The following is a 13,834-nucleotide window of genomic DNA, read 5'->3' on the forward strand; positions in this document are numbered from 1 at the left end:
GCTACACGTTCCAGCAGGTGCAGGAGCACACGGACCAGATCTGGAAGTTCCAGCGCCACGACCTGATAGAGGAGTACCACGGCCGGCCCCCCGCGCCGCCCCCCTTCATCCTCCTCAGCCACCTGCACCTGTTCGTCAAGAGGGTGGTCCTGAAGATGCCCGCCAAGAGGCACAAACAGCTCAGTGAGCCCCTCCCTCCGCCATCCTCAGAGCACGCCCTCTCTGTCTCGGGTCTCGGGGAGCAGTGGGGGGCCTGTAGGGGGTGTGGTGGCTCCTTGTAGAACCTGGGGGACTCCGCGGGCCTCTGACCTCCCCCAGCCCCTCGGGTGGACCTGGGGTGCGCTCCCGCTGCCTTCCTCCCGGCCGGGGCCCCTCCCAGTCCCCCCCACGCGGTGGCCGGGTCCCTCCATGTGCCCCTGGCCCTGCAGAGAGCAAGCTGGAGAAGAACGAGGAGGCGGCCCTCCTGTCCTGGGAGCTCTACCTGAAGGAGAATTACCTGCAGAACCTGCAGAACCAGCAGAAGCAGAGGCTGGAGCAGCAGGTTCAAGACATCAGCGAGAAGTATGGTGGCCTGGGGCGGGAAACCCCTGCGGGCCGGAAACCCCTGCGGGGCGGGAAACCCCCGCGGCTCCAAGTCCCTCTGCGGCCACAGCCCACCTGGGTCAGGTCCCTGGGGCGGGGAAAGCTGTGTCCTCCGGCTGACCCACGGCCTTCTCTCGGGGTCCTTGGGAAGACTGGAGCCCGCGGGGTGGGGAGGAGGGAGAAGGTCCCCTGCGCTGCGGACAGGCCTGACCCCTGCGGACAGGGCTGAAGGAGGGGTGTGGGCGGGGGAGGACCCTTGGCCCCGGGGGGGTGAGCTCGGTGAGCTTGTGGGCACTCGGCCTTGCTGCCGCTTCTGTGGGGCTGGGCGGCCCGCCTGGAGCTCAGGCTCGCTGGGTATCGTCCTCCTGAAACCAGGTCCTCCCTCCCCTCTTTATTCTGGTGAAATCGGAGCTACTCCCAGCTGTCCGTGTCGCCCCTCGCCCTGACGGTGTGTGGTCAGGGTGCGCCTTGTCGTGGGCCAGCAGGAGGCAGGGGACCCGGGCCCAGCAGCTATGCCGGCTCCTGCCCCTGGGGCCGTCCCCGGGCTGCGCATGGAGAGGGGCGCCGTGGGGCCTTGAGGGGGCCAGTGGGGGAGGGCGCCTTGCAGCCAGGCCAAGCGCACTTGTCCTTAGAACCGTGCACCTACCTGGCTGGGCCGGTCTTGGCTCCTCCGTGAACGGAGCCAGGATGGCAGTGGAGGGAGTGCACGTGTACTGCAAGAGAACATCCTGGCTGGGGACACGGGGACAATGCTGCCCTGCGCTGACCACCTTCCCTCCCTGGCTCGGGGGAGGGAGCCAAGGCCCGGGGAGGCCTCAAGACGCACCCTGGCCCACAGCCCTGTGGCTGAGCTGAGCCCCCCCCACCCCGTCCACCCACAAAGCGGGGAGGGGGTGTGTTGATGAGGTGGGGTCTCCGGCCAGCTGGTCCTGGTGACATGAGTCATGGGGTCTGACGACGCTGCGTCGGTGCCCACACGGCGGCCCACGGGCTGGCTGGGGACTTGGCAGGGAGAGGTTTCATGGCTTCTGTGGGATTAGGGAGCACAAAGTTGGGGGGAGGAGTAACAACCGGACCCTCGGGGGGACACCTTCCTCCCCTTGCCCTGAGAACCATTCGAAGCGGTCCCCGAAGCTGGAGCTGAGTTTATTCTGGAAGAGTGTCCCCGGCAGGTGGCAGCGGGCACAGCCAGGGGGGAGAGCCTGGACCACGTTTAGCCGTGGAATTACTTACTGTAGACGGGCCAGGCCAAGGCTGGGGACGCCGCCGTGCTGTAGCCAAGCTGGACAAACCAGACAGGCGTTCTGAACCCCGCGCTGCCCCTCCCCTGCCCTTGCTGCCCAGAAGCGGCTCTGAACTTGGTGCTTTGCCTTCTGGTGGCCTGTGGGCCGGTCACGGCGAGGAGCGTCGCACATACAAGCGTCTCTCCCCCAGGGAGGCCCCTGCAGGTGTCAGAGTGGCCATAGGTGCCGGGGGCAGCTGCTTGCTACGAGACGTCCCGCTCTGGGGCGGGAGGCGGTGTTCATTCCGCACAGAAACGCACGTTGTAGATACTTTCAGGTGGAGGGGAGGAGGCTGGAGTGAAGGCAGGACAGGCCGGCCGCTGGGCCTGGCAGGGACCTCCCCCTGCCGCCTGGGGCCGTATTTCCTGACGTTTGGGCCCGAGCTCGGCCCGGCGGGGCTCAGCTCTGCGCTCTTCCAGGGTCAACGCCGTGGCGGACCTGCTGGAAATGGAGGGTCGCAAGCGGTCCAGCTCCCTGGATCAGAGGCTCGCCTCCCTGGAGGCGCAGGTGGGTTCTGGGCCGGGCCCCTTGTCTGGGCCAGGCCTCCGACAGGCCTGGCCCCCGCTCTCTGAGAGGGAGCACTCTGGGGAATCACCCTGAGATGGACTTGGGGAATGTCTGGGCAACCGTTCCCAGCTGGAAGCAGCACCTTCTCTGTCCTCCAGAAAACGCTGTCAGACACTTCCCCGCCGAGCTTGGCCCCACGGCACCGGGGGTGTCCACACCGCAGGCTGGTCTGAGGGGGCTGCTCTGGTCCCTTCTCTGGCCCCCTCACAGCTGTCCTCTGAAAGGACCGCTGCACAGGACTCCACGCCAGACGTCCCGGGCCGCCAGGGGATGCTGGGAGGGAGGTGCAGGGTGCGGACCCCTGGCTGAGGAACGACGTCAGAAAGCAGCGTGTGGACGTCTCAGAACAGCCCCAGATGGTGGGAGTGTGGGACCAAGGTTCTGACGCTTCCGCACGCAGGAGCGCGTTCCTTTGTACGAGGCAGCTTGAGGGACGTTGTCGATAGGCAGTTAGCACTAGGCAAGCCGCCCCGCTCATCCCGTCAGTGAACCCTGATGGTCCCCCACAGGATGGGCCACACCGGCTGGGCTCCAAGCCCTGGGCCTCACACAGGAAGCCCTGAGCAGCCTTGCAGGCAAGCGGGGCTCAGGTCCGTGCATGCTCACTCACCCATCCGTCCGTCTCTTCCTTCATTTACTCATTCATCTGTCTAGCCGTCCACCCGTCCATCCGTCCGTCCACCCATCTGTCCCCCCATCCATCTATCCGTCCACCCATCCCCCACTCACCCGTCCATCCATCCGTCCACCCATCCATCCATCCACCCATCCATCCACCCATCTGTCCCCCCATCCGTCCGTCCATCCTTCCATCCATCCACCCATCCCCCACCCATCCGTCCCCCCATCCGTCCATCCATCCGTCCACCCATTCCCCACTCATCCACCCATCCATCCACCCATCCATCCGTCCATCCATCCATCTGTCCTTCCTTTCCTCTATCCTTCTAGCTCATCTATCCTTCCGTCCATCCATCCATCATTTCATGTTTCTCGTGCTCCTCCTCTGTGCCACGTCCAGGGCTGGCCCGAGGAATGTCAGGCCGAACAGGCATTGTCTCCTGCTTGAGGATTCGGGTCTTCGGGGCACAGACATGATGTCCGCCATCACAGTTTAGTTTCACAGGCACAGCAACGAAGGGATGCATTGGGGCTGGCGACTGGGGCGGCCTCCAGCCTCCAGGATAAGGAGGGGCGGGCTGGGTGGGGGTTGGGTCCCTGCCCCTCTGTGCACTTCTTGCTGGTGGCGCAGTGGACCTGTGCTTTCTGATGGGAGCCCCTGCGGCCCCCAGCAGCCCCCCAACAGGCAGCACCTGCGCCCTGTGCTGTCACTGGGGTCTCACGCCTTCTCGGCTCCACTGTGTTGGGGGGACAAGCCCCCGGGCCCGTGTGCTGGCAGGGTGTCCGCCGTCAGCCAGCCCCCGCCCGGGGACCACTGCCTGTAGGGGTCTGTGCAAACTGCCTTCTCCCCTGTGGGGCCTCGCCTTCTGTGGCCCTCCAACACGAGTGCGGCTGCCGCCGAGCTGTGCTCTCCCGGCCCCGCTCATCACATGGCTCCTACTTTGCCCGTAGTTGAGTATGTTTGGCTTCCAGAAGTTTCTTCCTGGGAGGAACAGGAGCCCTGGGAAGCTTCCATGGGTCATCGTGCCCTGAGAAGACAGCTCAGAGCTCTTCCTGGGGCTTCAGCATGGTTCAGTGGCCTCTGGTGTGTCCAGGCCCAGCGGCCACTGTGTCTCCCGGTGGGCGCTGCTGGGGACCAAGGGAAGCAGGGCGGGCTTGGATGCTGGTGGGGTCACCGCAGCAGGAGGGGCACTTTCAGCAGTGGGGGAGGCGTGGGGGGATGCGCTGCACGGGGCGGCGCTGACCACGTCTCGCTTGGGGTGTGCCTTCCAGGTGGCCCAGACGTCCAGAGCATTGCACTGGGTCATGAAGGCACTGAGGGACAGTGGCTTTGGCTCAGAGGAGGGCGTCCCCACCCTGGGTGAGTGGGGGGCCATGCCAGCAGCTGGTCTCTACTGGCCTATGTTCCTTTGAGTCTGGGCATCCGTGGGGAGGAGAGGCAGCAGGCAGGGCTCTCACGGGCTGACGGAGCCCTCCCCGAGCCCTAGGACCCGGCAGGAGCATAGCCTGCCCCGGGGAAGCAGGGGCCCAGCACAGATGAGCTTCCGACATGACCAGATGGGGGACTCGGAGGGGAGGCCTGGCCCATGTCCCTGACCTTCTGGGTGCCTCACGACACAGAGGAGGGGCAGCTCCAGGAGGGGCTGGGGTACAGACAGCAAAGTCCGTGTTTCTAGAAATGGGCACGGCTGGCTCTCCTGGGCATTGCTGGTGCTCCTTCCCTGGACGGGCTCTGGGGCAGCCACACAAGGAGGCAGGTGCTGTTGGGGGTGGGGGGCGCGGGGGCAGTGCCCGACTCCAGATCTCGGTCCTCCCAGAGCCATGGTCCGGGGGCCCCCTTCAGGGTTGGTGGTGTTCACTCTGGCCTCAGGGAGGTGGAGCAGGCCCAGTTTTGGGGAAAGGGCCATAGAGGACGCCCCTGTCCTGTGGGCCAGGTGCCTGAGCCGGGGTCCGGCTTTGCCCACGGCTCCCTGTGGCTGTTCCCAGCACCGCAGAAGGCCTCCGAGGGGCGGGAGTGTGAGCTGGACGGCAGGCAGAAGGCGGAGGATGTGGGCGACGGCCACCACGTGAACGCCCGGCACCTCCTTTACCCTCACTCCCACGTCACACGCTTCCCCGTGCCCAACGAGAAGGTGCCCTGGGAGGTAAGTGAGCCCTGGCGGGAGGCGCCCAGGATTCTGGAACAGCAGTTCTGCCCCGAGCCCCCCGACATAGCTGGGCACTGGGTGCCCTCGCCCACTCCAGCCCCGGGGCCATGCTGGACAGAGGAAGAGACTGATCCCGTGGGTGCACGCGGCTGGGGGTGGTGCAGCCGGAATCTGACCCACGCGGGGCACACAGGGGCACACTGTCCCGGGCCTCCAGCCACCTGGCTCGTCCTGGACCCCCGCATCCCCGGGAGCAGTCCCTGCCCCTTTTGTGAGGGCCACAGCTGAGCAAAAGCATCAAAGGGAGAGGAAGGGGAGACAGTGTCTGCGTGCCCTCCCTGGCCCACAGGCTTTCTCTCTGGTCTTTCCAGAACATTCCAGGCTGTGGCTTCCATTCCTTCTCCCGAGTCCCTGCCGGCTGGAGTCCTCCTCATTCCTGGAGCCCAGCCGGGACCCCCGCCCCGTCCTGGGGGCTCCCCTAGACCAGCAGTGTTTTTGCTGCCCCCTTGGGTAGACCCCGTTGGGGGTGCCCCCTCTGCCTGCCCGAGCTCGAGCTACCATGTGCACTTTGGGGACAGTCTCGGTGGCCTTGGCTACGAGCACTCTGATGGCCCTTGGTCATCCTGGTGCCTGGGTCCTGGCCGTGGTCTCGGTGCCGGTCTGAGGGGGCACCACCGTGTCTGTGCAGACGGAGTTTCTCATCTACGACCCGCCCTTTTACACGGACGACAGGAAGGACAAGGGCTGGGTGGACCCCGCGGGAAAGTGAGTGTGCTAATCCACGGCCCCGGGCAGGAGGGCGGGTGACGGACCCGTGGCACTCCCAGGTGGCTGCCAGAGCTGGCTCAGGGCAGGGTCTGCTTCCGGCCTGGACGGGGTGCCCTGATCTCCCCAAGGGCTGGGACGCGCAGGGAGGCGCGTGGCTGAGGCACCTGGGTCCGCGGGCTCTCTGATGGCCCCGTCCGGGTGCTGCCCTCTCTCCCTGGGGCCGTGACTTCTCTGCTTGCTCCCAGCGCCCTGGAAGCCCTGGCCGGCCTCAGCTATAACACCGTGGACGGGCCCACAGACCGGCGGAGTTTCCACGGGCTCTACGTGGTGCAGGACGGGCTCCCGCTGTGAGTACGGCCCCCACCATCCCACGTCACCCTGACCCTTGTGGGGGCCTTTGCAGGCTTGCTTCTGGGCTCAGCTGCCCTGTCTTGGCCAACTAGCCATTTTTCTGATAAAAATGAACAGAATGCAGAAGAAAAGACACATTGACCTAAAACGTTTCCTCAGCTCCTCGACGAGGCCCGCTCTGCCCCTCGCGGGACTTACCCTGTTGGCCTCGGGGGCTTTGCCTTCATCCCTGAGTAACCTTGGGGGCTTCCGTTCTTCCCCGTAAAGCGGGGTGACCGTCCCGCCATCTCCATGGATTTCTGGGGCAGAGCATGCCTCCCTGAGAGGGTTCTGGTCACAGGCGAGCTGTCGGGGGGCAGCGGGTTCGCGTCCGGGGAGGCTGTTTGCCCGCGTCTGTGGGGACGGGCGCGGTGTCCCACTGTGCAGACTAGCCCACGTGCAGCTGTCGAGTGACCAGCGAGCTCCTGCCCGGCCGTCCTTGGGGACCCCTCCTGCGTCAGCCTGGGCTCCTGGAGGTGAAGCGGCCTCCTGTGGGCAGGGTCTCCAGGAGGAGACGGCTCCAGGGCCTGGGGATGAGGAAGGAGCCGTCAGAATCAGTGGAGGGACACCGTGGCTGGGATACGCGAGTCCCGTGGAGCGGACGGGGCCTGGGTGGCTGGAGAGAGGGGGAAGGGGGCGGGGCTTTCAGGAACGTCCTGGAAGAGGAGCGGCGGGGTCGGGAGGTGGTGGGAGACGCCCCCACCCTGCGGCGACAGGAGGCCACGCGGGGCTGTGGCGCGGGAAGAGAGCTGGTGTGTCACAGCGGGACCCACGTATGTGAGGCCTCCGGGTGAGACGCGTGTGGCGTGGCGTGGTGCGCTCGGCACGCGCTCACGGGGGGTGGGACGGCCACTTGGACGCCACTGTCCGCGGCCGGGCTGGTTGTTGCTTTTCCAGCCAACTCCAAGGTCATCTGAAGCTCCTGCCTCATCCCTCAGGGTCCCTCAGGGACATCTGTCCCCAGTGGACAGCCCTAGGTGGGGCGGCTGGGGGAGGGGCCGGCAGATCGGGGGTCCCCGCGGCGCCTCCACACACGGGCTCCTTCCCTGCCTCCCGCTGAGGTGAGCTGCCCGGGTTCTGACAATCCTGGACGAGGGAGGGTCCAGGAGGAGCCGGCGTGCCCCCTCGAGTGGCCTCTGCCCATTGCCCCGTCCTGGTCCTCCCGGAGGCAAGCGGAAATCTAACCGGCCCCTGTCCTCCCCAGGAACCCCATGGGCCGCACAGGACTGCGCGGGCGAGGAAGCCTCAGTCGCTTCGGGCCCAACCACACGCTGCAGCCCGTGATCACGCGGTGAGTGCCACCGACGAGGACACTCAGTCCCCCCACGGGCCCTTATCATGTCCGTCCCAGCCACTGACCCCCCTACACAGCCGAGACACAGGGCGGGAGTGTCCCTGCCCCTGGGAAAAACCCAGGCCCGTCCCCACTCCCGGAGGCTGTCTCCCTTCCGGTCCCTGTCCTTGGCCTCTGGGAGGAGGGGCGTCACCCAGGCGCACAGACAGACCGGAACCACGCATGACCCCACCCAGTGCTTCCAAAGAGCCAGCGGTGGAGCAGCAGAGCCCCGGGCGCGGGCTTCTTGGAGGCTTTCGATAAAAAACGGTTTTCCTGGAAGCCAGGGCCATTCTCGTCCTCCCGGGATCAGGGAAGCGGGAGACACTCCCCAGCGGTCACCAGCCCGGTTCTTGGCCTGGAGTAGCTGCTGGGGAAGGAGACAGGGTCGGCCCCCGGGAGGGCAGGGGGCAGGGCTGGGACCCCGTGGCCTCCCTCTCTGGTGCGGGGGGCCTGCCGACGTCAGAGGATCCCACGAGCGGCCGGCCCGCAGGTGGAGGCGGAACCAGGATGGAGCCATCTGCAGGAGAAGCATCAGGAAAATGCTGGAAGTGCTGGTCGTGAGGCCCCCGCTCTCGGAGTCCTGGGCCCTGCCAGGGGTGAGCCGGCACGAGGGTCCGAGGGTCCGTCCTTTCCACCCGCAGACCCGCCCCCTCCTCCGCGGTCACCGCCCCACGGTTTAGACTCTGTCCCTGGTCCTGAAGGACAGGCTGGGACCAGGCACCGTGAGGAGGTCCCCTTCCCGTCAGCTCATTCTGTGGTGAAAATGGGTTCAGAGACTCTGGTGTGCGGGAGCCTAACTGATACCCATTCTGTCTGAGCAGCAGGCTCAGGGCTGGGCGTCCTTGTGGCGCTCACGGCTCCTCCCGCAGGTGTCTCCGCGGGCCCCTGCGTCCTGTGCAGCGCCGAGCTGAGCCCTAAGGACAGGACAGTTGCAGGGCTGTGGGGAGGCGGGGAGTGGCAGGTCGTAGGGGTCAAGGCTGGAGTGCACCCCAAGACCCTGTGGGGACAAAACTAATTGGGATGCAGAACACTGTGGGCTGAACCGCTTGGGTTTTACTCCCAGATCAGGCTGCCCTCCCCGGCCCCCGGCCCTGTTCTGGGGTCCTAGCAGGAGGAGCAGGCCAGCCGCCAGGCTCTGAGCTGATGCACAGCGTCTGCGGTGCGGCCCTGTTCCGGGGCCTCTCCTCTGAGCCTGTTCCCGGGGCAACCATGATCTACCTGCCCGTGGCCGTTGCTCCTCTGCTGGAGATGGCTGGTCCTCAGGCTGCGGCGAGGAGTCTGGGCAGCTCTGGCCCCTGCCGCAAGGAGCCCTGTGCCCCCGACAGCGGGAGCACCATGCTGAATTGGGGGTGGCTTACGGCCGGCCCTCTCACCCTGGGGCATCTCTAGCATGATTCGGCCTCCCTCCTGGGCACTTTGGTCTCTCTGGGTAAGACACTGGCCCAGCCCCAGTGTGGTTCCTACCAACTGGCATCTTCTGAAGAGCTTGCCTGTGGCCCCCAGCGGCCTGCCTGCTGCAACCCCCCCCACCCAAGACCATGTGCCTGCAAGCCCCCGGGGCCATGTGCCTGCAGTCCCCAGCAGCAGAGGGCAGGGCGCTGGTTACCTTATGGGGGGCCGGAGAGAGGCCCCAGTGCCTGCGGGCACCCCTCAGAGGCTGTGGCTTTGGCCCGACCCACCCCTGCTCCGTCACAGGCTGACGTGGGCAGTGGGCTCTGGGCAATGTCACGTCAGCCCCGAGACAGCCGAGCTGACACACAGTCCCCTGCCGCTGGCTCTGGGGGCGGCCGCGGCCCACGCCGGGCAGGTGGCCAGGGGACGTGGGTCTCTGGACAGCCTCGCAGACCTGCCTGCGCCTCCTCTCTGCGCAGGGCTCCCGGGAACCAGGAGAGATGCTGCCCCGGAAGCTGAAGCAGGTCCTGCGCAGGGAGTTCTGGTCTTCCTTCCAGAACTTGCTGATTCAGGGCACCGAGGTAAGGCAGCCTTTCTACTTCGACCCTGTGCGTGTGTCCTGGCCTCCCACGGTGTGCTGGTGGTGAGACCGGCAGGGAGAGCAGGACTTGCTGGGGACCCTGCTCCCGACCCGCTCCCCGCAGCTCCTGGAGGAAAGGCAGGAGGCGGGGCCGGCCGTGGCTCTGGGCCTTGGGCACCTGCTTTCCTTCTCTGTCCCTGTTCTCTCTGAATCAAGGGGAAGGCCCCTCCCTCCCACACTCACTGTTGCCCTGAGACACCGCAGAGTCTGTGTCTCCCTGGGCAGGGGGTGCTGGGACCCCCCCGCAGGCTCCCCAGACCGTGGCCCCGGAGGCACCTTGCTCAGGTCCACATTCCTCATCGAATCTTCTCGTCATTCCGAAAGCTGTCACACTCCCACGTTCACTCGCCCATGGGGCCGGAGAGCCCTGCGCCAGGCCCTCTGTTGGCCTCTGTGGCCGCCCGCGTGGGCTCCGGGCCCGCGGTCTCTGCGGGAACCCCACACGTGCTTGACAGACTCGCGGCCACACCGCCCGCACACATTTCCCCGTAACATTGTTGCTTAATGCGCAAGGGTCCTGTTTTTAGGCCCTGATTAAAATTCACCCACCCTTTTCCACGGCCCCCCCGGGGGGCTTTGCTCCGGGATTCCTCGAAGGTCCTCAGTGGACCTCCGAGCTGTCCCCGGCCCTGTTTCTGGCCCATTCAGGGCAAAACAGGCAAGAACTGGGATTTAGAGCTTTGACTCTGGACCCAGTCCTGTCACGAGGGCCGTCCCGGGGCCACCCCGCCGCCTCTTTTCTGTCCTTTGTAAGAAGGATCGACTAGCTTACTGACTGAGCTGAAACCCACGGAGCATAAAATGGACCGTTTCAAAGGGAGCAGGGCAGTGGCCTTGAGTGCCCTGTGTGACCACCGCCTCCGCCTGTTCCAGAGCATTCCCATCAGCCCAAGGGCTCGCCCCACCCCCACGCTCACCGCCCACCCCTCCCCCACTCCCGGCGCCAGTCGGCCCGCGCAGGGCCCGGGTTGTTAGTGGAATCGCACGGTGTGTGGCCTTCCACCTTCCGCGTCTGGCTTCTCTCACTTAGCGTCATGATTTTGAGGTCGGCCATAGAGGACAGTAGAGGACCGGGAGGGAGACGGGAGATGAGTGAGGCGCGGGCCCCACCGCGGGCCAGGCACGCTGGGGGCTTGCTGGGGAGCAGGCTGCACGGGGCAGGGAGAGAGCCGGTGGGGGAGGGGTGGCCGGGGCAGCGGAGAGCGGTGCCCAGAGTGTGCCGGGGCCTGGACGCAGCACAGGGCCCGCAGGGTCCCTCTGAGGAACAGCTGGGGTGGGGCTCAGGGCTCCAATGGGCGGACCGGCTCACCCCGTGCTGTCCCCCAGGTGTACAAGGGGTACGTGGACGACCCAAGGAACACAGACAACGCCTGGATAGAGACAGTGGCCGTCAGCATCCACTTCCCAGACCAGAGCGACATGGATCTGAAGAGGCTGAACTCTGTAGGAGGCTCGGGCATGGGCTCCCAAGAAGGGGGGGTGTTGAGCATGCTCTGGGGGGCCCCCGGTTCCCAGGCGCCCAGAGCTGGCTAAGACCAGAGAGGGGGAGCTGCAGAGAGCAGGGGCCAGGAGAGGAGAGTCCAGGACAGAGTCAGAGCCGGACCTCCTGGGAGGGGGATTCTCGTGCCTTCGTGGGGATCGGGTCCCCCGTACGTAGATCGGTCCGAGCTGGGACTGTGGAGGCCCAGGGGCAGACCCCGGGCTGCGCTTGCAGGACGGAACACCCAGGAACAAGGCCACATGCTCTGTTCTCACTCCGCTTTGCTACAAGAGCACCGTGAGCCAGCCAGTGGCCGGGCCAGAGCGGGGCCATGCCCCGGGCCGCGGCGTCCCCGCCGTCCTCCTGCAGCTGAAGTTTGGGGTGTCTGGGCCGGCTCAGCGGGGGTCAGGATCTCCGTTCGCCCTTGCAGCACCTGCATACCCGCGACCCCGGGATGTCCGTCCAGTGGCAGGTCGTGGACAAGCGCATCCCGCTGTACGCCAACCACAAGACCATCCTCCAGAAGGTGGCTGCTCTGTTTGGGGCTTTCTACTGACCTGTGCAGTCCGGCCGGACCCCACCGCCAGGGGAGGGTGAGGCTCCCCGTGGAGACGTGCGCTGCCCCGGACATAGGCTACTACCAGCTGCCGGAGCCACAGTCGCCCCTCGACCCCGGGCGGGCGGGGGGGCTGCTTCCAGGCACCGCGTGTGCGGCGTGGGCTCTGCCGCCTCTCACGGCCACCTTGAGCTGCCGAGCAGATGAGCCTGTGAACTGGAGGAGAGCCCAGGCAGGGGACAGCTGGCTCGGGTCACAGGGCCATTCCTCAGGGTTGACGTGGCCCCTGGGACCCCGCAGCCATCCCTGCCCCTGCACCCTCGGCCCTCAGCCAGAGAGATCCCTCCCGTCCACGTCGGGAGCAGCTCGTCCACGACCGACGTGCGTGGGCCCAAGGCCTGCATTTCCTGGACAGCCGGAGCTCCCCCGTGGCCTTCTCCTTGGGCCCACACCCGGAGATGGTGTCTGCCATGACCTTATGTGGACCCTCGCCTGCTCTGGGGTCGGGGGCGCCTGGAGCCGCAGTTCGCTGCCCCCAGCAGTCAGGGCTGGGCCCGTGCGCGAGGGGACGGGGCCCACACGAGCACACGCTTCTCTGGAGATCCAAGGCCAGGGACTCAGGCAGGGGGTCTCCATGCACGGCACCCCTGTCCCGTGAGCCCAGGGAGGGGCAGGAATGGGCCTCGATGGCAGGGGACCCCCCTTCTCTGTGTCAGTGACGCACGTGAACCACCCGGAGTTGTCAGATCTGGAATACTGTAAAACCAACATTAAACGTGCTGCCCACACCGGCCGGGCTGGAGTCTCCTGTGCTTCCCACACACCGGGTTCAGACAGAGCGGTCAGGGGGCTGAGTCTGGGCCACTGACACCTCTTCCAAGCCACGGCCAAGCCCCCCGGGGCCCGAGGGCGTCTCTGGCGGCATCTCCTTTGGGCTCCTCCCCGGGGACATGCCGCAGGCCCCTGAGGCCGGAACCGGCTGTTCCCTCTCAGACCCACTGCCCCCGGCGCCCTTTCCGCGGCTCCCCCCACGCAGGTGCTCAGGTGTGGGGACCTTGGCGGCACCAAATAAAGACACTTCAGAATTGTAAAGGCTCAAAAAACGCGTTACTCATGCACCGTTTCTGGAAGGCTAAGATGCGTTTCAGGAGAGCAAGCCCTGACTTAGCCTGGTGAGCCGCGACCGTTCGCGTCGTTGGTCCTGGAGGCCAGAGGACTGAGACCGAGGGGTGGGTGCGGCTGGCTCGCATGCCCGTGCTTGGTGTTTGCACAGAGAGGGCGAGAGGCTCCTGCATCTCTCCTTACGAGGACCCTCTCCCTGTCACCTCAGGGCTGCACGCCGTCGCCCCGTCTAACTTCATTGGTCCCTTAGAGGCCTCCAGGTACAGCCACACCGGGAGTTAGGGCTCCGACACGGGGACTTGGTGGGGGCACAAACGTTCGGTCCTTAAGACGCACGCACACACACCCGCGCGGGTGCACAGACCAAGGTCTGTGCCGAGAAAAGACACCGTTAAATCGTGTGGCTTAGCTGGTTTCCCGGAGCTGGCAGGGGAGACAGGTGGCGGTCCCAGCACCCAGGTCTCCTGTCAGGCGGGGGGAGGAAGGAGATGCCGCCCACGGTCCCGTCATGCGGCCGGCAGGGCTCACAGACGTGGGGCCACAGGACGGCTGCGGGGCTCGTGGCCGCGGGCAGGGCAGAGACGGGAACAACCGTGCACCCCCCGAGGAGGTGACGGGAACGGCGAGGTCCAGAGAAGCACCGTAACCCACGGAGGACGGTCACTGTGAAAAGGGCAGGAAACACTTGAAACGGCGGCCCTTGTGACACGGTTAGATGGCGATTTTCATACCAGATTAGAAAATGCAACTCCTTTGTCTTCTTCTCTGTGTGTGTTTCTGTATCGCCTAAGACAGACGTCTGAGAGCTAATGACGCGGACAGGTCGCGCGGGGCAAAGGCGTGGGGAGAGTCCTGCCGGACACACGGACGGCCGCTCCCTCCGGGGCCTCCCGTGAGGAGCCAGCAGCGGCGTTAGAGCAGCGAAGGGCTTCATGCGTCCAGAAGGCCTC

General features: G+C 66.2%; 1 protein-coding gene and 1 non-coding gene across 13 annotated transcripts in view; both read left to right on the forward strand.

Moving 5' to 3' along the window:
• TRPM2 (transient receptor potential cation channel subfamily M member 2) overlaps nucleotides 1-12,550 on the forward strand; it is a 52,334-nt gene extending 39,784 nt beyond the window's left edge. For 11 of the 12 annotated variants that reach the window (XM_046001898.1, XM_046001907.1, XM_046001903.1 and 8 more), the window contains 12 exons: nucleotides 2-183; nucleotides 429-561; nucleotides 2,285-2,372; nucleotides 4,326-4,413; nucleotides 5,040-5,197; nucleotides 5,889-5,965; nucleotides 6,214-6,315; nucleotides 7,563-7,649; nucleotides 8,185-8,290; nucleotides 9,566-9,667; nucleotides 11,053-11,169; nucleotides 11,637-12,550. In XM_046001898.1, coding sequence (XP_045857854.1) covers nucleotides 2-183; nucleotides 429-561; nucleotides 2,285-2,372; nucleotides 4,326-4,413; nucleotides 5,040-5,197; nucleotides 5,889-5,965; nucleotides 6,214-6,315; nucleotides 7,563-7,649; nucleotides 8,185-8,290; nucleotides 9,566-9,667; nucleotides 11,053-11,169; nucleotides 11,637-11,762 — 1,366 coding nt within the window. In that variant the 3' untranslated portion in view covers nucleotides 11,763-12,550. The other variant, XM_046001910.1, reaches the window with a different exon arrangement.
• Nucleotides 9,542-9,609, forward strand: LOC123941117. The gene has a single exon (XR_006818202.1). It is a non-coding gene; the product is annotated as a Z6 small nucleolar RNA (small nucleolar RNA).
• Nucleotides 12,551-13,834: the final 1,284 nt, after the last annotated feature.

This window comes from Meles meles, chromosome 4 (genome assembly GCF_922984935.1).
Source record: "Meles meles chromosome 4, mMelMel3.1 paternal haplotype, whole genome shotgun sequence".
Taxonomy (NCBI): Eukaryota; Metazoa; Chordata; class Mammalia; order Carnivora; family Mustelidae; genus Meles; species Meles meles.